Source organism: Dreissena polymorpha, chromosome 12, assembly GCF_020536995.1.
Source record: "Dreissena polymorpha isolate Duluth1 chromosome 12, UMN_Dpol_1.0, whole genome shotgun sequence".
Classification (NCBI taxonomy): Eukaryota; Metazoa; Mollusca; class Bivalvia; order Myida; family Dreissenidae; genus Dreissena; species Dreissena polymorpha.
The window spans coordinates 61,178,559-61,202,839 of NC_068366.1; the positions used below are offsets into that span (position 1 = coordinate 61,178,559).

A 24,281-nucleotide genomic window follows, 5' to 3' on the forward strand; every position below is an offset into this window, starting at 1 on the left:
ATACTTATACCATACAAATAATCTGCTTCTGCTCTGTTCATGTTGATAAAATGTGCTAATAAAAATATTTTTCTTTGTTTACGATTTCAATGACACGTCTCACGACCGGAAACCGAAACCCGCATATAACGATGCATTCATGTTTAGAGCTGTTATCATTACAGCGCAATTTATCAAGACGAGTTCAATGTATAATGAATTTTTTTAAAAATGCATTAATACATTTTTAAGTACAAATAGCAGATAACACAACTCATGATTTATATTAATCTAAATTAGCGTGCATTCTGATTTCTCAACATACTTTAAAGACAATACATTTTTATAAATACGGTTAAAAATCCGATTGAATGGATTGATCCGGGGAGTACTACACTTGTGGATTCGACCAAAATGAAGATTACAGTGTTCATTATAATGGTTTGCACAATACAAAAGGCATGCTACAAAACATAACGTAACGAAGATCCAATAAATTATACTAACAGCAGACAACAGCATATAATAGTAGTAAACAGTTTTGAAAAATTAACTCGGAGTCGATTTCGGGTAATTGTGAAATTATCCAATTATATGTATTAAAATGTTAGAAACCTGATTTGAATAATATTTTTACCTTTTAAAAACTATTTTTTTAGATACAAATTTTATTTTAAGTGTACCTTTCTGTGCAAAATGTATTACATTACGCATATATGATTGAAGTATATTCATGAACATAACAAAGCGGTCTACCCAGGAATCTGCCACTCATTGGTGCCACGGAAGTGATCATTAATTCAAATGTTGACTATCGTCATCACTCTAAACATGTATTATTTTCGCTCCAGAAAGGGCATAAATTTACCTCTCATACGACCATTACCGATTTACTTTATTGATCTGAGACCATTATACATGTTTGAAACAATACATTTACGCGATTACTTTTTTTGTTGTGTTTAAGTTGTACGGTGAAAACATGTTTTTTTAGCAATTCACAGAATGGTCTTTTGTTACTTGATAAAAATGTCATTTGTTATGAAAAAGTTACGTTTGACATATTTCGATATCTGGCAGTGGTCATTGAACCGTTTGGAGGAAATGTTATTTGATTCTCGTTAATCCATGTAGTAATCTCCATAAGAAAAAAGTGTCGAATCAGCCTTGTTGACAAATACATGGAACGATGCTGGAGACTATGACGATTATTATGGCGGATGGTTGGGAAATGAAAAAGGAAAATCGCAAGGCAATTATGGATTGAGTAAATACAAAATGCGGTAAAGGTTTGCTTGAAGGTGAACGTGATACCTTCATTTCTGTATAAATTATTTTCATAAATATCAGTGATGAATTTATTATTTTGTTTTGTATTTTACATTTTGTGTGCAAAACACAGCTCAAATGAAAAGCAAAAAATTACAATAAAAACATATTTGAAACAGTCAACCAAGATTCAAAATGTCTAACATGTCTGATTTAATATTTTGACATCAACACAATTTTACTATTAATACATGCTGTTTAAAGATTGGCCGTTGGGCTGCTTATGCTACGCTTATTCCGCAAAAGTTGAAGAATTGTTAATGATCCATTCGCCTTTTCTATTCTTTAAATCAGATGTCATTCCATTCAATTTTCTCTTCTGTGAAACATTTATTTTAATTTAATTTTGTTGAAAGGCGTGCCCAATAAGCGTGTTATTTTATCTAAGAGTTGTCATTTATTTTTATAACGATCAAAATTGTCTTTTCTGTTTCAGAAAAGCGCATCTACTGAGGCCACAATTGAACAACAATACAGCAACCTTTTGTATGTGATTAACGTTCATAAATCGTTGTACAAACGAAACATAAATTAATTCGCAAATCGACGTGGTATTAATCACCACATTAACTTTATTAAAGACAAACGGAAACACGTTTGCTTGCAAATAAAGACGATGTTTGGAGCGAAACAGATATCAATGCTTATCATACTGAGGATTTCTTAAAGTAAAGGATTATATTTAACACGATGTAATATCATGACAATATTCAAACATTCTCGACATACAGAACACGATTGTATCAATAACATCGTTCATTAAATATTTCACCAGCTAACAAAACAGAGAAACAATCGCTGATAATGCTATTTGGCTAGCATGCTCATAATAAGAGTTTGAAATATCTTATGCATTTATGTTTCTGCCAATACAATATGACATGCATTATACATTTATATGTGCAATTTTCTTAAGTATCCTAATAGTATTTGTAAATGATAAATATGTTATAGAAAAAATGAAATTCCAAAAACGCTGCCAGGACAAAAATGATTTAAAACAACCGATAGTCTTTTTCTAAAGGCAAGTGACCAATGAAACACGAAAACGCTTTCAGCTCGCTTCACCGCCTCGAGCCACACATGTTCAGTTCCATTAACACTTGCCAATACTATTTTGCTATATACAAACTTCTAAAAACAAAATTGCCATTAGAGGTTGAATTACAAACTGAATACCCTAAACAAGTAACATTGGTGTAAAAAAGTTGAAATACAAACACTCTGCAACTTTGGAGCATAAAAATTGTTTCAGGACGTCATTTTGTTTTCTTTTATGAATACTCTCGAGTAAGTATCGGGTTCATTCGGTTTGCGTTAATTTGCATAATTTGAAGTGCACTTGTAAATGTCGCATAGTCGTCGGAAAACAATAACGTACACAAGTCCATTTCAGTTTTCATTGCGATCTATTTGTGTTGATTTAACTCTAGTACAACGTTTTCCTATGTCCGTAAACTATTCTGTACGACAAGACATAGGTGGTGTCACAACGGCCCCGCGACAACTGTGTAATTGTGACCTGTCAGCCCGGTTGTCTAACGTGTACTGACTTCCCAACTGAAGTGAATATATAGAGTTACCTGACTATAAAACAACATGGCCATTTTCAACGGTTGATTTGTCAATATTCCCCCGCCCTCGCACGATCTCATTGTTGATTGACTGATTCGCAAATTTGCTGATTAATTCACGTAGTAGGTATCGCCCTAGATTACATAAGGGGGAGTTTTGATTATTGATTAGCGTTTAATTCGAGAGGCAAGGCCATTGCACTTTGATAATTAAACATTTGTTTTTCAACTTTCATGTTTACTTATCATTTTGGCATCTATTATGTATAATATTCTTGCGGAGAATGTTTTTTCGTCCTTCAAGTCATATTGTTGGGCTGAAACGCAATACCATATGCTTACAAATCATTTTGTACATTAATCATGTTGGCATCTGTTACAAGTCACACTGTTGGTCTGAAACGCAATAACATATGTACATTAAGGAATGTATATTTGAATTTTATTTTTGATGTTTTACGAAATATTTTAATCAAAATTCATTTATTTTATTTATACTATTATATTCTTCATAATGAAACATCTATTAATACTTTCTAAAATTGCACGTATTACATTTGCATTATTATGGCTGTTATGATAAAGATTCTTAAATAATTATCTAAAATTCAATTGTTCTATGTATACAATAATTCCCACAAATATTCGTTACGTTACACATATCTGCGCTTTCTTTTTATGTCCGCGCGCTGTTATAATACATAACGGTGAATTGAAAAACCATGGGACAACCCAACGTTCCTTGACGCAGTTCCATTCAGTTATGTATTGCCCCACATACGCTTTCATTTGTGTGCAGGCTTGTTTTTCTTTCCTTATCGCTAAGGGAGAAACATCCTCGCTTGGGCTCCGGTTATGAGTAACATAATGATTATATATGAGAACTACGTCATGCTTTTGACGCTGATCGAAGCCAATCTCGCGTTTGCTCGCAGATGTTCGGAAATCGTCGGGAAATTCAAATGAAATATATTGTCCCACAAAAATTAAAAAGAGCATTTAGTATCTCGTTAAATCAATGTTACCAGACCACATCTAGCGTTGACATGCTTACCATTGCTATAAGGAACACTTTTGTATTGGCTAATTTTACTAATTTGAGTGTTTATGGATCTTTAACCCATGAATAATCCATTATAGAGATATTGTTCATAACCACTAATCTTAGCAGAAGCATTAATAACGAGATGACCGTATTCAAGATTTCATTAGGCATTGCACTGCGCGAGGACTCCGAGGATAAATGGCATATTGTAGCGATCAGCGAATTGACACTTATTAGTTAGAAAAAAAAGATGCGAATATTCATGGATATTCGGACAAATTTTGTTTTATACAAATATACATTGACTATTTGACCAACAATTGACCGAAGTGTCTGATATTTATGGACCTAAATGTGTCATTGGATGAGCGATAGATAATTTATACTTTATTTTATATTTTATACATATACCGAAACATACATTTTAAGAGCGGTTGGCAGTTAAGCGCAATTTATAAATTAATGAATCTGAATTCCAATACAACAAAGTTTTACTTTTTTGCATTAATATTTTATGAGGACCAAAGCAGGTGACACAACTTTATATGAATCTGAATAAGCTTTCAATTTAAACTCTCAACATGCTGAAAAGATATGCTGAATTATAATATATCATGTTATTACTACGTTTTTATAAATTTAACCAGCTTGTTATGCCCTGAGCGAATCGAGAAAAATGAAGAATGTAGTGTACATTAATAAGGATCGCAAAATTCTTAACAAGTGTACACAAAACAGCACATCCACGATCAAATGAAGCGTTTATAACACTATATATAACATACTATGTTAGTAAATAGCTTTGCACAATATTAATGCTCTTGTTGCAAATTCAATTATTAAAGAACTTGTTGTGTTGCTAATACATTCTTTTTTTGTCTTAAGTAAATATGAATTTTGAATCGATGAAATTTCACAACAAAGTAATTTAAGTCCAAACTTAAACAATTTTGGAAAGAAGAAACACAATAATTTTGATAATAAAGGACACTCTTTTGCGTTTTCATATTATATACTACACAAAAGATGAAAAAAATCCAATAGTGTAATACTATCAATGACTTTGACTGTATTTGTTTCTTAGTAAATGGTGCTACAAACACAATGAAAACACAATGGAATTCATCCTCAATGTCTCGTTGATTACAACAAAGGCATTATTATTCTTCACGAGGGATATTGTTGCGTGTGCATCTTCGATCTGAACACTCAAGGGATGAAAAGAAGCCTTTAATTATACAAATTATAAACGTGAGCTATTGGTAAATATATCTAGGTAGTTTTCATGTTTAGGAGTAGTTTTAAAAAGCCCACATGTGATTTTAAAATATCAATACTGTCAAGAAAATATTCATTTTAAATGCAATCGGTACAGGCCGCTTTATTACGTTTCAATCGTTTAACTGCGTTCTCCACTTCGTAATTAGAAAGTTGCAAAAAGTCACTCTGATTAAGTTTTTTAACGTGCATATCAAAGATCATATGCTGCGACGTAGGTATAATACATAGTGTTTACTTTGAATTGTAGTGAACACTTTTTGTTAATTTCATTTTTAAAAAAACGTAAAAGAGCTTTATTTTCACGCTATGTCTTAGTACTTTTATTGTGTTTCCATCTGGATCATTTATAATTATTTATACATTCAGATACGAAATACCTTTACTTTCGGACGCTGCAACATATTGTCGATTTGGATTAAATAAATTATGACTAATATAATTCAGTTGAAATAAACATCATTATATAACTGTTAATTGGTATTGGCTTATACAATACAGAACAAAAGACCATGTTGAAAGAAAACCGACTTGCAAGGCGACTTCAACACGTAATTAAGTACGTTATTTTAACAACATCTGTCATGATAAACATACATCCTGTTTAAGAGATATGCTTAGAAATGTATCCCCTGCTTATGCATTTCAATTTTAAATACAACGTGTACAAGTTGGTTTAAACCATCCGTATAATAAAATTGGTATCACGCTTCTAAGTTATTTAAATCACGATAATTAACGTGTTATAATAAAACAAAACCAATTCGCAAAATTTTAGTTTCGCAATGTTCGACATTTACATTTTGTAATGCCGTTCTGGCTTCATGTCAACATTGAAATAAAAACGTTACATGCACTGCACACATGATTTTGATTGGTTATCGCCTTGTTATAAGAGCCATTATAAGTTTTTTTTATGAAAAATTGAAAAAACGTTTTGACAAATGGACGCTGGAAATCACTAGCGCCCTTCTTTTCAATACGGATCTTAATTCAGATTTCTTAAGAGTTTCTTTCTCGGGTCTGTATTCGGGTTTCATACATTTTTTGGAAGCATATGTGTACATAAACATATTCTTAGACTCAAATGAAGAGATGGTCAGTCATTATACTTTATTAAAAATACGTACATCCGCGAGGTAATATTGCGATTACCAAAAATAAAGTGAATAAATTTGATTACACGTAATCTGCAAATTATGCTTATCCCGCGCATGATTCTTATTAAGCTATTAAGTTAATGGGCTGGAAGTTAATTGGGCATGACGGATCAAGATAAATGGAGCAAATACACCCATACTTCAGGTATATAAAGGTCTGCATTTTAGCTTCATTACCGAATGCTTATAATTCACCGAGCAACGACACATGTGAGTCTTGTATAACTGGTTTTATTGGTTTAAATGATATATTTTATTTAATAATACTTTTGATTTTATTTATCGTTTAACATATCGTATCCTTGCAAAAATCAAATATTTTTTTACTGAATTTTAGTACAAAAAGTGAACACACGTAAAAGGATGATGTGACGATTCTCGAAGCAACGTCTTCTGTTTATTTTTTTATTTTTAGTTAACTTATATATTTGCTAAAGGTTTTCTAAATTTCTAATAATATGGTCAGTAATACGATCAATGAAAGATATTGCAAATAAAATTGAAATCCGTTTGCTATATACATTGTACAACCTTGTTGTAATATATTCAAAAGTACTTAGAAATCGTAGAAATAATTTAGCGTTTACATAAAACCACGGGTCCTTTTTCCTTATTTGATATCTGTGTTTCCGGTTGCATTTTAATTATAACAGGTATTCTATTCTATAAGTTTTGAAAAAAAAAAACACACGTGAACTTGATTTTTTCCATGTAGTGTTTTTCTGAACGGTCTTGTGGAAATACTTATCAAAAGAAATTTAGTGAATTAAATTTAAAATTGAGTAAACGAGATAAAATCTTCAAGTTCTTTCATCTAAGTTAACATGCTATATGGTAATTATTTGAGTCTATAAACGCACGTTTAAAAAAAATAAATGTAACAAACGAATAATGTTGCTAAAAGCTGAATGTTTTTCTTCATTTCGACTGTTTACTAGCAACTCCACTATACCATCTGATTTTATTATTTACCGTTTCTTTCAAGTACATACAAGGAAGTTGTTGGTAGCGGAGTGTTTGACAAACTCGGGCTTGTCTGTTTTATCCACATCCTCATCATGATTTTATGTCAAATGATCAAATACTATAAAAGTACATTATATTAGCCGGTATCCAACAATTTAGAAGTAAAACTGTCCGAATAAAACAAATTAAATATATAACACAGTAAAACCAACCTCATAAAAACGGACGCCTCCCCAGCTTTTCCTTTCGCAAATTAAGAATGCACGTTTTACATTTTTTAAATATGAAAGTGATTATTCCAACGTTTTGGGGGAAATACTTAATATATTGTTTTACCACAAATGCAAAAGGTGTGTACTTGTTCACAATATGTGACTGTGAGCATATATTCTTGCCTGTATCGCTGTGTTTTCGTTGTAAACTGTTCAAGTAACAATCCATGCAATTCGAATTCGTAGATTGTATCAACAATATGCAACTAGTCAGGAAAGATGCAGCTTAATGTTATGGGAATACTAATTACATACTTAAAAATGCTCGCATTCAGTTTTTGTGTTATATTGGGTTTTTCAGCTTTGACAACCTTGTTCAGTCCATCTAATTGCAATATATTTGCTTTACAAATGTTTGCATATTTGATTGATGACTCATTTTCTATTGAAAACTTTTGTTGACACCAATGAACGCGTTTCACTTGTTAAAGTAAATTTAGTTCCGTTTTATTATTGTAAAAAACCACACATGTTTACTCAATCTTTATCGTATTTCTAAGCTTACAATACCAAGGATACGATATAACATGTTTGATTCTTTTTCAGTATTTTTTTTAATTATTAAATAGTTTGCATTACACATAGGTTGGCTCACATGTAATTGATGATCAAAACTATTTGTTTATTATTATCACATATTAAGAAGTGCTTGTATAGGTAAATGCTTATCATACAACATACAGATTATGCTGTTAAATATTTCTCTAAGATATTTGATTTATTATTGTAAAAGCTTTTTCATAATATAATTCGTCAGTATGTTTTTTGACAATTTAAAGCAGTAACGATCACACACGATGAACACCAAACAGCTGATGTGTTTGTTGGTGGCGGCGGCAGTGCTTCTGGCGAGTTCTCCGGTCGCAAACGCCAGATATAACGGTGATTACAAAAACCTTGGCGGACTTGGATATGGCGGCTGGAACGGCTGGAACGGATTGAACGGCTGGAACGGCTGGAACAGGTTGAACGGCTTGAACGGCTGGGATGACGATTATTATGACGGATGGAATGGTCTTGGATGGGGAGACAAATATAACAAATATGGATGGGGAAAATAAATGTGATGAAGTATGCTTAAATGTAAGTGGGCTATTTCCATTCCTATGATACCATCATACTATAAAGAGCATTAGTTACAGCATAAATATTTTCAGTATTTAACTTTTTTATGGCGAAAGAAAGCCTAAACAAGAACAAGAGACGAACTACAATGGAGCACACATTGTCAAACAGTCAAACAATATCCAAATGGTAAAACATGTCTAATGAACAATATAATAGATACCAACAACATGTTTCTATGAATACATAATTTTTTAAGATATGTTAAGCTGCTGAAGTTTGACCAATTCTGCAAACAATGGCATGTTAATAAAATTCATACAGCTTTTTTAAAGACCAGTTTCCATTTGCCTCAATGTTTATGTGGTTTGATGCATGAATGATCAGTCTATTCTTATGTCCGGCGTGTCAAATTAGCGTGATATATAAGAAAATATTTTTTACTTCCTTTTTATTACGATATTAATTGTGATTTATGTTTCAGAATACGCATCTGCCTAGACCATTGGATAAGTATACATCAACCGTTTCAAGCTGATTGACTTTACTTTATTGTTGAATAAAACATAAACTAAATCGCAACTCGACTTGATATCATTGATTTCAATCAGTTTATTGATGAGAAATGGATCACGTTTGTTTTGCAAATAAAGAGTGAGTTTGGGGCGAAACAGATTACATACCTCATCATGATGGAGTTAATGTTTGAGGCATGGATTTAATTTAACAAGATGTAACATCGCGGCACTTTTCAAACAATCTCGACATTACCACAGGGAGTGTTTTAATGAACTTTTTAATTAATTAATAAATCAGCGAACAAAAACTGACACTTTTTAGGCAAGAATGCTTGTATGCTCGGAATAAAAATAAAATATCTTATAAAACGTATTTGAATGCACCGACATCATGCCGTTTATTTATGAATAATTATGTAAAATTATAAATAATTAATTTTAAATTAGTGTCAACGACTCGAAACTCACAGTTAACCCAAAATTTATCACACACAAAAAACAAACGGGGTTATTTTCGTTACAATAGAGAGAAGCTGTTTTAAAAAAGCCAATCTGTGAACAAACATGCATACGCGATTAACGTAGTCAAAATTTGTCTACTTGTTGAACTTCTCGAGGAGGTTAAATGGCATATTGTATTGATCAGCAAACTTACAAGTATTACCGAGTTAGTTACGCGTCAGAATATTTGTGTTAATTTTTCTGGAATATGTCTATTAAAATCAAATTTACCTTCTGTATGTTTTCCTGAAAATCGACCGGGTCCATCTAATATTTATGTACTGTTGTTAATCGTTAGATGTATAATTTAGATCTCTAGTTAACATATACCGATGCATTCATGTTTTGAGCTGTTATCAGTATAGCGCAATTTATCAAGCCGAGTTCAATATATAATGAATTTGAAAAAATCCGTTTATACATTTTTTTAGAACAAAAAGCAGGTAACACAAATGATGATTTATATGAATCTAAATTAGCGTGAATTCCGATTTCTCAACATACTTTAAAGAAATTATTATAAATACGGTTAAAAATCCGATTGAATGGATTGATCCCGGGTGTCATACGACCAAAATGAAGAATACAGTGTTCATTATAACGGTTTGCACAATACAAAGGGCATGCTACAGACCATAACATAACGAAGTTCTGTTCTGTTATGTCCTGATATAACGTTGCCTGATATATTTTTATATCATGGTTAAAAGGAAGTTCGTATATCAGTAATGTTTGGAGGATGGTCATATTAATCGGAATCAACTATAAAGTAATCATTTTTAGTAAAATCGAATCAGATTCAACAAAACAAACACATGAATATGATACCAAGATGTAATATATTTTAAACAAAAAATGCAACACAAACAGCAAAAAAACATTGTTTTACAAATATTAAACGCGCGCGCTCATGACGTCATTATTAACACGTCAAACGACAAGTCATATTCTTTCCAGCTAAAACTTCAGTTATTAAGCGATTGTTTCATTATTTCTTTAAAATCGGGGTCGTAGAGGTATGATTAACAGAAAAACAGGTTACTGCCTGATCGTTTTGTACTATATCAGGCTCTGCACGAATAAAATAATGGCTCGGCAAGCCTCGCCGTTATTTATTCTAAGCCTTTCCTGATATATACAAAACGATCAGGCAGTAACCTGCTATTCTGTATACACTAACAGTAGATATAGCAGACAATAGTAGTGAACAGTTTTGAAAATTAACTCGGAGTTGATTTTGGGTAATTGTTAAATTATCCAATTATATGTACTAAAATGTTAGAAACCTGATTTGAATAATGATTTGAACTTTTAATAACTATCTGTGCAAAATTGATTACATTACGCATATATGATTGAAGTATATTCATGAACATAACACAGCGGTCTACACAGGAATCTGCCACTCATTGGGACCACGGAAGTGAAAATTAATTCAAATGTTGACTATCGTCATCACTTTAAACATGTATTATTTTGCTCCAGAAAGAGCATAAGTTTACCTCTCATACGACAATCACCGATTTGCTTTATTGATCTGAGACCATTATATATGTTAGAAACAATGAATACATTTGCGCGATTACTTTTGTTGTTGTGTTTGGGTTGTACGATGAATACATGTGTTTAAGGAATTCACAGAATTGTCTTTTATTACTTAATAAAATGTCATTTGTTATGAGAAATTTACTTTTGACATATTTCGAAATCAATCTGGAAGTGGTCATTGAAACGTTTGGAGGAAATATTATTTGATTCTCGTAAATCCATGTAGTAATCTTCATAAGAAAAGTGTCGAATCATCATTGTTGACAAATACATGGAATGGCGCTGGAGACTATGGCGATTATTACGGCGGATGGTTGGAAAAAGGAAAAGAAAAATTGCAAGGAAATTATGGATTGAGCAATTTATACTTGCGATGAAGTTGTGCTTAAAGGAGAACGTGATACCGTCATTTCTGTTTAAATTATTTACATAAAGATCAGTGGTTTAATTGTAATTATGTTTGGATTATATTAAACTGTTTTTGCAAAACACAACTCTAACGAAGATCAAATAGTTACAATAGTTACACATTTGAAATAGTCAACCGAGATTCAAAATGTCTACCATGTCTAATTTAATTGACATCGACATAATTAAACGAACATACAGCAGCCGTTTCCATGTGATTGACGTTCATAGATCGTTATACAAAACACTACACAAATTGACTTGGTATTAATCCACACATTCACTTCATTAAAGACAAACGGGCACACGTTTGCTTTGTAAATAAATGTCATGTTTTGGGCGAAACATATAACAATGCTTATCATAATAGGGATTTTTTGAAGTAAAAGATTCTATTCATATCACGATAATATTCAAACAATCTCGACATACTGAAAACGATTGTATCAATAACATCATTAATTAACTAATTTGCAAGCTACCAAAACAGAGAAAACAACGTTGATAATGCTATAAGGCTAGCATAATAGAAAGCTCAGACTACGAGTTTGAAATATCTTATGCGTTTATGTTTGTGCCAATACATTATTTCATACATTATATATAATATGTTCAAGTTTCCTAATTATCATAATAATATCTGTAAACGATAAAAATCTTTTATGAAAAATTAAATTTCAAAAACGCTGTAAGAAGAGAAATTATTGTAAACTCCCGATGGTCTTTTTATAAAGGCAATTGACCAATGAAACACAAAAATGCGTTAAGCTAGCTTCATCGCCTTGAACCACACATTTTAAGTTCCATTGACACTGCCCAATACTATAATGCTCAATAAATACTTCCAACAACACGTAGTTCCAATCGAAGTATTATTGCAAAAAGAATACCCTAAAGCAAGTAAATTCGTGTGAAAACGTTAAAATACAACCATTCTGCAACTTTTGAGTATCAAAAATCGTTTCAGGATGGCATTTTATTTTACGGATGATCTCGAGTCAGTATCGGATTCATTTGATTGAGTTAAATCGCTGCCTGTGTCGCATAGTCGATGGAACACAAAAACGTACGCAAGTGCATTTCTGTTTTAACTGTGATTCATTTTTGTTGATAAGTCTCTAATACACCGTATTACAATGTCCGTAAACTATTCTGAACGACAGGATATAGGCGGCGGCCAAACGGCTTCGCGACAACAAGTAATTGTGACCTATCTGCCCGTCTGTCTAGCGTGTACTGACTTTCCTACTGAAGCGAATATATAGAGCTGCCTGACTACCGAACAGCATGACCATATTCAACTGTTGATTGGTCAATATTACTCCACCCTCGCACGTGCTCATTGTTGATTTGCTGATTCGCTATGATGCTGATTAATTCACTTATTAGGAATCGCCCTAGATTACATTAGAGGGTGTTTTGATTATTGATTAGTAGTATAATTCCAGAGGCAAGGAAATTGTACACTGATAATTTATCACTTTGGCATATAATTTGTTTTTAATTTAATTTTATTTCAAATACAAACGCATAATTATACATGTACTTATATTCGCAGTGGCATTTTTTATATGATTGTAAATGATTGTAAACAACTTAGAAAACAAAAAAACAAGTGTTATTCCGCTGTTATTAGCATCACGAACAGAGCCTTTTTATTCAGATGAATTATAAGTTCTTCTATCAACCGATCAGATTAAACATATCACATTTGATCTGATTATTTGTTGTGTTCTTGGTTAATTGTCTTATTAAATGATAATTAAATGTGAGAACCGAATATGATGATATATGGTATACTATTGAAACAATATATACAGAAACAGTAACACACTTCTATATATTTGTTTATGACCATTAAGTTCGCCAAGAAAGCTAAAACTAACGTAACTAGTTGAAAGTTTGTATTTCAAAGTTTACGAGTACCGCGCGCTGTTCTGCATTATTTGAATATATTTTCCTGCTATTTTGAAAGACATTATTAACGTGTTGGAAGGTTGCGATATGATTTGTATGTACGCTTTACAACAGTTGAAGCAAAATTTAACCCCCATAAGGCCAAAAAATGTCATTTGTTTCCCCCTTTTGTTTTCGTTTGATTTTTGTATAATTCATCACTTAAATAAGAAATTGCAAGGCCATACAGATATCTTCCCCCTTTTAAGACATTCTTTATCATTTGTGTTGTTAATTTAAACGTAATTTCTTGAATGTGATCAAATGTACCAAACACAAATTTGATAATAAATTTAGTGAATATGATCGAATTACGGAAAATTAATAGAAACCTAATCCTGGAATTTCACAAAAAGTTACAAAAAATCAGAGTCGGTACACAATATAGATTGATTCAAGTCAGAAAAAAATAACAACTTTCATAGACAAATTAACATATATATTTGCTTACTTGCATACTTTATGTATGTAGATCAAAAGTGCGCTTCACATATTACTTCTCTGAACACTTAACGGATAACACGGAGATTTCAGACTTAGACATTGTCTGTTTTCGGAAGGTATTTTGCGCATCGCTTTCAGATATTGAGCTGTATTTAAGTATGTATGTTTACCTGCATGACCGACAAAGGAAGTCTGAGTTCGATCCGTTCCATTGTTTTATGCGAAACTATGGGCATTGGACTGAGTAATTTTCTAAAACCGTTGTCCGGAAATGTTTTACGCAACGCTTTCAGATATTGAGCTGAAGTTTTGTATTTGAGTCTACCTACATGACTTACAGATGAAGTTTGAGTTTCGTTTCGGTTCATTGCTTTTTTGCGAAGTTATGGGCCTTGAACTGAGACATTTCTTCATTATCACCGTTTTCCGAAGTTATTTGTTTCGAAACGCTTTCAGATCTGTATCTGCTTTTTGGTATGTGAGTTAACCTTCTTAAAGATGAAGAGTGGGTTTCGTTCCGGTCCATTGATTTTGTGCGAAGTTGTGGACACCGTACTCATCAATTTTCTTGCTTTTAAATAACACTTCCAAAAGTATTTCCGTTACTGTCCAAGGCCCGTTACTTTGTCAAATATATATTTACAATAACTTCGTCATGATGTTTTCAATAGGGATGTAGCTGCTGTGTTGCTTCGAAACGCTGTTTTGTGTTTTACAAACGCAGCTTTTGTATCTTATCAACCTTGCGTAGGGGTTCGGATATTGGCGGACGGATAGACAAAACAAACCAAACAAGTATAAGAAACAGCTTGTGAAGTTAAACTACATGTGTTCAAGCCTACACAAGGTTCTACATAAAAGAAATTAATTGGATGTTGAGGCACTTTCGACTGACCACGCGATTAGTAAGGGAACATAATTGTTTATGTCACTTTTGCTTTAAACACTGTGGCGATTGCCACCACTGGCTGATTTCCTTTTAAACGTTGTTTAAGATGACATGTGTTAACCCTTTACAATCAAACTATTTGCAGTTAGATCAATATATACACAACATTGATGTGCACGAGTTTAGCCAAACAAAGTGTCGTCAGTTATTAGTGATACATTACATGCTCTTGGAAGGTTTGCACATGTATAACTTCTGATTGTGTTAAAAATCATCAATAACAGAGTTATAACCACCTAGCAGAATGCTTACAGCTCAAATCTTGTCCGGTCGTTTAAGGTGATTTTATACAACTCAAGACTAAAAAGTGACCTCAGCATCGGAGTCTTCATTGTCCTGAGCCCTGAGTTCACTTCAATTCAATTTACATTCAATGAGTATGATCCAGTTCGTGAATTTTATTGGCGTAATATCTCAAGTAAGAAAAATGGAACAGAATTAAGGCCGTTCGATAGCTCAGTTACTGCAACTGAATCATCTAAACGTTAATCAGTAATTCGGTATTTAACGGTTCTGGTCCTGACAAACTGACTAGTTAAATTTGCGGAAAACATTTGTCACGTTACTTATGTTGGTTGAACACTACATACCGAGTAAAACGGAACGCTTTTTATTTGGGATTGGCTAGTCTAAATTCACATATAAATGCGCCTGTAAAGAGTCACGTGAACGATTAACCGAAAGAGAATAGCGGCGCCTCGAAGGATGGCAATACGTAGGAATTTTTGTGCTATCATTCTCCTTGTGAGCACCGGTGACTCTCAGAGAAATTATAATCACGGCTGATAATGAATTGCAGTTTTATAGTACTATTTTATGGATAGTTTTCTGCTTTAACATGTTGTACCAGTTATGTCAGTTATGTGTGCGCCTTAGGGATTGCTTTACTTGAAAGACAAACACTTGAGTTGTTGGACGATATAGGCCAATGCAGAATACGAGTCCTCTAACATGACATACACCTCTGGAAGATGGTCAGTAATGGGGACCGCATGAAGTTTCTTCTCCGTTATATGCAGACTAACATATCCTGGTACGGTACATATCGAAAATACCGAGCTCTAACCTTGTTACATTTCCAGAATCGGAACCCCATCACCCTAATAGGACATATCAAATGCATCTAGAATATCTCGAGTGACAAGAAAACCATATACAACGCACAGAAATTGTTCCTTTTGTTTGCATAGGTTCTGTCATATTAGAATCAGCAGGTCTGAAATTTTTCACCAATTCTATGAAAAACGCGGCAATATTATTCCGTTAAAAAATAACTTTCAGTTTGGCCGTTTCTTCGGATGGGTTTAAGTATATCAGGACCAATAACTATAAATACAGCAACAACTACGTAGACCTTTCTGGCTCATGCAGCAGAATGCAAAACAAACAGTTAAAGATGATAATTTAATCACTCAAGTCGACGCATGGCGTACAGAATTGCTAGCTACTATGACTTTAATTATGAATTATGTTCCTAACGGAATTAAAGGCAAGTTTAACATAAGTATACGATTCAACTTAACCGAATTTGTAATGCAAAAGATCAAAATATGTATACTGATTTTTGAGGTGATAAAACACCACTCCTCGTCGCCAATAAATGTTCATAAAGTGCACAATTGGACAAAACGTATCTGCGCATCGGCCAAACTAATAGGCATTAACTGTCAATTGAATCTAGGTACAACGGTCCTAATGGTCATATTACTACAGAGATGCGTTATGTTTGTTTAATATATTTTAAACTTAAAACATAAGTTGCTTCATTAGCATGTGTGTAGGGAAACTTGTACCATTCAATTTTATTAGCTATGTATTAAATTTCAGGACATTATATTTACTGTATTCATGTGTTTGTGTAGTAGAAAATCAAGTCTATGTTTTCATGTTGTCGTGTGAATCCTTTTCACATAATATAATACATCAGTTATTTGGTATATCGCCCAATGGCCATACACCATGAACAGAATACAAAATTTTAATTAAAATCGTTTTTAACGTTTATATCAGAGTTCATATACTGCGACTTAGCGTTTACTTGAAATCGGAGTGAACACCATCTGTCACTTCTGGAATAAACACGTCAGCATTTTACAATTGATTATGCTGTATTGTTAGAAGAGAAATGCTAGGTAGAATTATCGCATGAACATATATATTCGGATGTCGAAATACTTTATCCGCTGTACGATGTGATTAACATCCAAATAACATCGGCTTATATAGTACAGACAAGATTAACATGTTATAAGGAAACCGACTTGCAAGGCAACTTCAACACGTAATTAAGGACGCTATTTCACAACATCTGTCATGACAAACACACAACCTGTTAAAGAGAGTGTGCTAAAAAAAATCGTCATGCTTATGCAATTAAATTATAAAAGGTGCATTTAAAAGTTGGTATAAACTGTCCATATAATATTATTCATATCACCCCCTACGTTATTTAATTCACGAAAACTAACATTTTATTACAAAAAAAAAAATCAGTCGCAAAAATTTAGTTTCACAATGTAATACATTTAAATTTTCTTCAGCTGTTCCGGCTTCATGTAAACATTGAAATTAAAACGTAACGTGCACTACACACATTCTGTTGACGGGTGTGTTATCATGTTAATATAAGAGCCATTTTTATGAAAAAATGGGATACGTTTTGACATATGAACGTTGAAAATCACTTGCGTCTTTCTTTTCAAGCAAATGTTTGCACAAATGGTTCTCGCCATTGTCTGTTCTTTTAAAAAACACAACAACACAGTAATGAAACATTTACTAACGTTCAAATTATAATTAATATATAATAAACGGATTATTATAACTAAATATACGTGGCTTTTTCCGGTTACCAATTATTAAGAGTGTTGTAAATGGAAGAATATTACTGCATCAGGCTGTATTAATCGATTGTCAATACGGATCTGAATTCAACTTTCTTCTTGTGTCTGTATTCGGATGACACACACTTTTGAAAGCATAAGTGTATGTACAAAAACATTGAACTTAAATGAACAGATGGCCAGTCATCAGACTTTAATAAATACATGTACATCCGTAAAGACTTCTTTAATAGAAATTACCGAAAATAGCGATAATCTGAATACACTTGATTACACGTAATCTGCAAGTTAGGTTAATTCCGCGCATGTTTTTAATTAAGCTTTGAAGTTAACGAGCTGGACGTTGATTGGACATGAAGGATCTAGATTAATGGTGCAAAAACAACCATACTTCAGGTATATAAACGTCTTCATTTTAGCTTCATTACCGACTGCTTAGAACCCTTCGAGCAACGAAAAAGTGAGTGTTTTTTAATTGGTTATATTTTGTTGAAATATTTATGTAATATTTAATAATATGTCCAGTTTGTATGAAGTGTATCATATCGTATCTTAACATTTACAAATGAAATTATTTGCTTCTGAGTTTTAGAAAACGTGAACACATAAAGACGGATGGTTTGACTATATTTGAAGCCACGTCTTTTATTTCGTATTTTTATCTAAATGATATAAAATTGCTTCGACTTCTTTTTATAAGATGATCAGCAATACGGTTACTTAAAATAAATGATATTGTAAATTAAATTCAAGTGCGTTTGCTATATACATACTTGGAGAAATATATTGAACACATATTCAAAATCTTAGGAATAATTTAGCTTGTCAGTTATACAAAAAATATCCCTTTTCCCCACATCATATATCACCTTTATCCCATATACCATACAGACAATAATTTCTAGTATTTTAAATAAAAGACTGTTTTAACTCTTTCTGAATTCTGAATGCTTAAAGAGAAGCACAATGTTGCCTCTTTTGTCAACTGTTAGTTAACGTACGTCACACATGAGAGCGACCAGTATGCTTCATTGATATTATCCATGTGAATATTAGATACCAGCAATCAATTCACGCGATTCCTTTTGTAAGTGTGTTTTGGTTGTACGTTGAAAACATGTTTTTTAGCAATTACCAGAATTGTATTTTATTTCTCGATATACATTGTCATTTGTAATGCAAATTTAAATTTTACATGTTTCGAAACTCTGACATTGATTATTTAAACGTTTTGGGAAAATATTATCTGATGCGCGTTAGTCCTTGAAGTATTCGCCATTAAAACATGTTTTAATCAGCATTGCCGATAAATACCATAACTATACAAGGGTGGAATGCAACATACATCCTACAGATTTATAAAGACACTTACACAATAACACACTTTAAATAAACATATGGTTCGACTACAATATATTAATGATTGGTCATATATAATCATATAGTAAATGTCAAAAAGATTTTGTGCTCTAGCATTATTAAAGCGAGACTATACGAGTTTTATATGTGTTAAATTGTAATACATTATATATATTTATAAAAATATGTTACAATAAATCAAATCGGCAATAAAAATTATACATTGAAGACGAACTTCATAAAATGCAGAAAAGACAAATAAGCGCCCCGAGCCGATTGTGACGAAGATTTTTCGTACATATTTTCCTACAATAATCGAAGCATTCGCCTTTTTATTAGGATTGGAGTTAGTGTTCGTGTGTCTTATGAATAGATAACGTTGCAGGAATTTAAAATGAACCGTTAAACTAAATTTAGATTCACATCGTACATGCATGATATACATGCTGGCAAAATCGACTGTACAAACATTTTCGATTTCAGAATTGAATATCTGGCTTATTTCGCATTTTCGACACATGTTCGTCTCAACTTTTATTTTAATTTATATTGAAATATATGTATAATAAGTTTTTTTTCCACATTTTATATAAATGCATACATATTTGACAAAATCGTATAGTCTCGCTTTAACAATAACCATAATCTCAATTTATATTAGACACGTACGACAATGATATGAAAAAAGGCAGCTATGATTTATGGGAATTCAAGTAAAATACTTAAATTAGAATATCTTGAAGTAAAATTCTCGCATTCAGTTTTGTTTCGGTCTTTCGGTTTTGACGCACTTGTTCAGCCCTTTTAATTGCATTATACTTGATTTGTGCATCGTTTGATACGTGACTTAGTTTCTACTAAACAGTTTGGTTGTTTATCTGACGCCAATGAGCGCACAACACTTTTAAACATTTCTTTAGCCCCGGTGTCCTATTTTGAACTGCCAGTGTCCACAAATGTACATGACATTAGTATTGTTTCTAAGCTTATAATTTGATGAGTACGACATTAACTGTTTGATTCCTTTAATTTGTTTTATATTAATTAATAGTAAGCATTACATGTATGTTGGCTCCTTCATGTTTGATGATCAAATTCGCCTAATTATTATCACATAATTGGTCTGTTTCTAACTATTATCTCCCTTAACCCACGAAGATTAGTGTGCTGATTTTATTTCTTCAATTCATTTTCTATTATGTAAGCGTGTTACAAATTTGTTTTCAGTATAATGTTTGACTATGTACATCATGCATTCCAGTAACGATCACACAAGATGAACACCAACCAGCTGTTGTGTTTGTTAGTGGCAGCCGCAGTGCTTCTGGCAAGTGCTCCGGTAGCAAACGCCCAATACTATGGTAACAGATATGGAAACAACGGTAACTACGGCGGCTGGCCCGGAAACTACGGCGGCTGGCCCGGAAACTACGGGCGGCTGGCCCGGAAACTATGGCGGCTATGACAATAATTATGGCGGATTGTTAGTCAAATCCTAGGAGGACAATACAGACGGGGATATTATTGATATGGCAAATAATAGTTGCGGCGAAACTGTGTTTAAAGGTAAGTGTGATTAATGTATTCCTGTTTACATAGTGATCATTAGTGAATTTAAAAGTGTGCGTATTATGACAAATATTTTGTGAAACCCTGCCTAAACGAAAAAAACAAACACACAACAATACAGCAAACATGTTTAAACACTCAAACATGATTAAAAATGCCTAACATATCCGATGTGCAATGTAACGGATACCAATACAACGTTACAATTAGCGAATGCGGTTTGGAGATCCGTTGTTTGGATGCTTATGCTTGTTCTATTCTGTGAAAGTGGAAACGTTGTTAATTTTCATTCACCTTTTCTTGTGTTAAGATCAATTCCATTTGTCTCAATGTTCCTTTGCTTCGACACATGAAATATCCTTAAGTCTGTTGACAGACGGGAAAAATTAGCGTGTTACTTTCACGAAGATTATATTATTTTTATACTGCGATAAAATTGTCATTTCTGTTTCAGAAAAGCGCAGGTACCATAATTGGACAAGTCTACAGCAAACCGTTTACTTGTAATTGACTGTCATATATTATTGAACAAAGCAATACATAAACTAAATCGAAATCGACTTGGTATTATTTATTTAATTAAGTTGAAGGACGACAAACGGGACATGTTTGATTTGCGAATTAAGATATTGACTGGGGCGAAACGTGTAACAATACTCATCATTATGGAGCTTATGATAAAGCATGAACTCTATTTAACACGATGGAATATCACGAAAATATAAAAATAATCTCGACATACTGACAGCGATGGTATCAATTACATTATTAATCAAGTAACTAACCTGCGCACAAAATGGAGGTAAAAGGAATGACAATGCTAATAGGCTAGTATTCTGGAATGCTCCGAATAAGAATTAAAAGTTTCTTAAGAAGTTCTTTTAAACAACCGGGATTGTTATTGTGGGAATATATTTTTTAATAAGAAATTTCTTTTTGACCAACAATCGACCGAAGCGTCTAATAGGGCGTTTTGCATTTTAGCTCACTTGTAAGTTAATCAATACTGATTTATATACTGTTTTACTTGATAATTAGTTGGACCAAAGCAAATATCAAAAGCCATTATTAATATGAAACTTAATTAACGTTACTTATACGGGCGATTACGTAAAAACGAGACGATACTCGAAATAGTTTGAATTCCAACGTAACGACAGTTATGTGTGTTATCTGATTCTACTAAATCGATCAATTATGCACAAAAATATGATAACTGATGTATGCCATATCGATCAGGCCTGTTGTCGAGTTTAAAAATCGCCAAGACTCAGACGAACTTAATATATACACGACGAAACTATAGAAAAGGAGACAAATGCTTTAATAGTCGCATTTGTACCCGTTTTCGTTATGTCCGATATATTTGTCGGTATTTCGTGTTGTCGTGACGGAGAGTTCGGAAATCGCACGCAACTTCGCCAAAACGACAACAAAGCGACCTTCTTCAATCCTACCACAGCGCTGTAGAACAATATGGAATAAATCTGCCTAATTTACAAAACAGACGAGTCGATTAAAACTTGTGACCGCGTGTATACTCCTAACTTTAAAACGAAATAGCTAGTATAAAGATTCAAAGTATTACTTAAATGCATAATAGTAAAAACACGAACACAGGCAACATTAACGTGGTCAATGGAATGTTAGTTATGATAAGTAGAACCGTGTTTACACGCAGTTTCATTTGATGTACTGTCATTTGTAAGGCGACGCCTATATCTTGCACTGGGTGCGAGATTAAATTATATATGTGTCGTGTTCTGACAAAACTGGCAAATGCATGTGCGTAAAGTGTCCTCCCATGTTATCCTGTGCAGTCCGCACAAGCTAATCAGGGACGACATTTTCCGCCTAAATTTGATTTTTGCTAAGAAGAGACTTCATTTAAAAAAAAAATGTCATAAAAACGGAAAGTGTCGTCCCTGATTAGCCTGTGCGGACTGCACAGGCAAATCTGGGACGACAGTTTACGCACATGCATTATGCCCAGTTTTCTCAGAACACGACTCAAATGTTAGCGAGCGAGAGACTTACTTGACTCATTGCCTAATGTTATATTATCACACACGTACGTTTCAATAACGTGTTAAACTTATTATTATTGTAAATCTAAACTTACTTTAACAATAGTGTTCAGTCTTTATTTTAAAGCGCATAAATGTGATGTAAATGTGATGTGATTCTACTGAGAATCTTAACATTTGCCTATTTTTTTCTCTCAAAATATTGTAGCCATTATACAATATGATCTAAAGCGTGAAACAAAAGGTTAGTGATCAAAGTCAATTTAAAGTATGATGATTTCATTTCGACCTCTTTTGATGTTCTTAATGTTATTATGTCTCGCTCTTTCTTGTTTGCGGGTTGGGAATTTTAATAATCTAATGCCAACATTTGTTCACCTAATTGACGTTACCGTCACGGTTCGACGGACGCCACACAACTAAGGTCATTTCTTTTATACCTAATGATAAAATATGGAATTTCTGCAGTGAAATAACAGCAGTGAAATAAACAAATAGTTATTTTCACCGGTGAAAATAACAATTTTTTTGAACAATTTTTTCTATTTTTAGATTATCATATCAACATTTACGACATCACGGAAATGTACTGTTCAGTAAATGTTGTTACACTAGCAGTATTTGATGCTTAACTTTGTTTGCTTATTTTAGCAAGAGCAATACAATGTTAAACCTTTCAGCTTTGTTTACTCGTAAACAATCAAATATTGGACTTTTTGTTTCGGCGGAGGATGATGCAAACACTAATGACGTCATTTTGTGTATTGAAATGTATTGAGGCACGCCGGGGAGAAAGGGTAACTTTTCAGCGAAAGGGAAACAGCTGTTTATTATTTTGTTGAAAAAGGGGTATAAAAGAAACAGAAATTTGTTCATATCAGTGTAATCGTTTGTTATTTCACGAGTGATCATAGAAAATATATATTTTCACGAGTAATCCTCTATTTATTTCTCATTTATTTTACGAGTGGCTATGAATGTTTGTTTGTGCTGTCTGTTTTTTTAATTGTCTGGCTTTGTCCAGTGGTTTTATAAATTATATATTTAACCAATCTAATAAAGGACTCAATCAACTATCTTGAAGAAAGTATGGCTGTACGTCCTGGTCTAAAGTCGTATAAATAGTTAAATAAAATACGCATAAAGTGGTGATGTCTAATGTGATGTCGTTGATCCTAACAGCGACCTAAAGGTGTGCGAACGTTATGACTTTTATTTCAATAAAATGGGGTATTTGGCGACCTTTGTTATTTAAATACAATTGGCGTGTTGGCGACCTTCCCGTTCACAAATCATCAAACGCGCCATAATGTCATATATTAGCCACCATATTACAAATAATGTGGATAAGTTTCCAGCAACCAAACTGTTGTCTGGCGTATTGAATTCACGCTGTTGTGCATTTATAACCTAATGATACTAAGACATGTTTGGAAATTTACACAATAGGGTGTGTTGTAACCTTTTTGGGTGGATTCCCGAAACATTTTA

The 24,281-nt window shown here is 32.9% G+C and overlaps 1 protein-coding gene across 1 annotated transcript; it reads left to right on the forward strand.

Annotated features, from left to right (window-relative positions):
- Window positions 1-8,400: 8,400 nt before the first annotated feature.
- Window positions 8,401-20,659, forward strand: LOC127852656 (chorion class A protein M2774-like). The gene is made up of 2 exons (XM_052386607.1): window positions 8,401-8,617; window positions 20,502-20,659. The coding sequence occupies exons 1-2, from the start codon at window positions 8,401-8,403 to the stop codon at window positions 20,657-20,659; spliced, it is 375 nt and encodes a 124-aa protein (XP_052242567.1).
- Window positions 20,660-24,281: the final 3,622 nt, after the last annotated feature.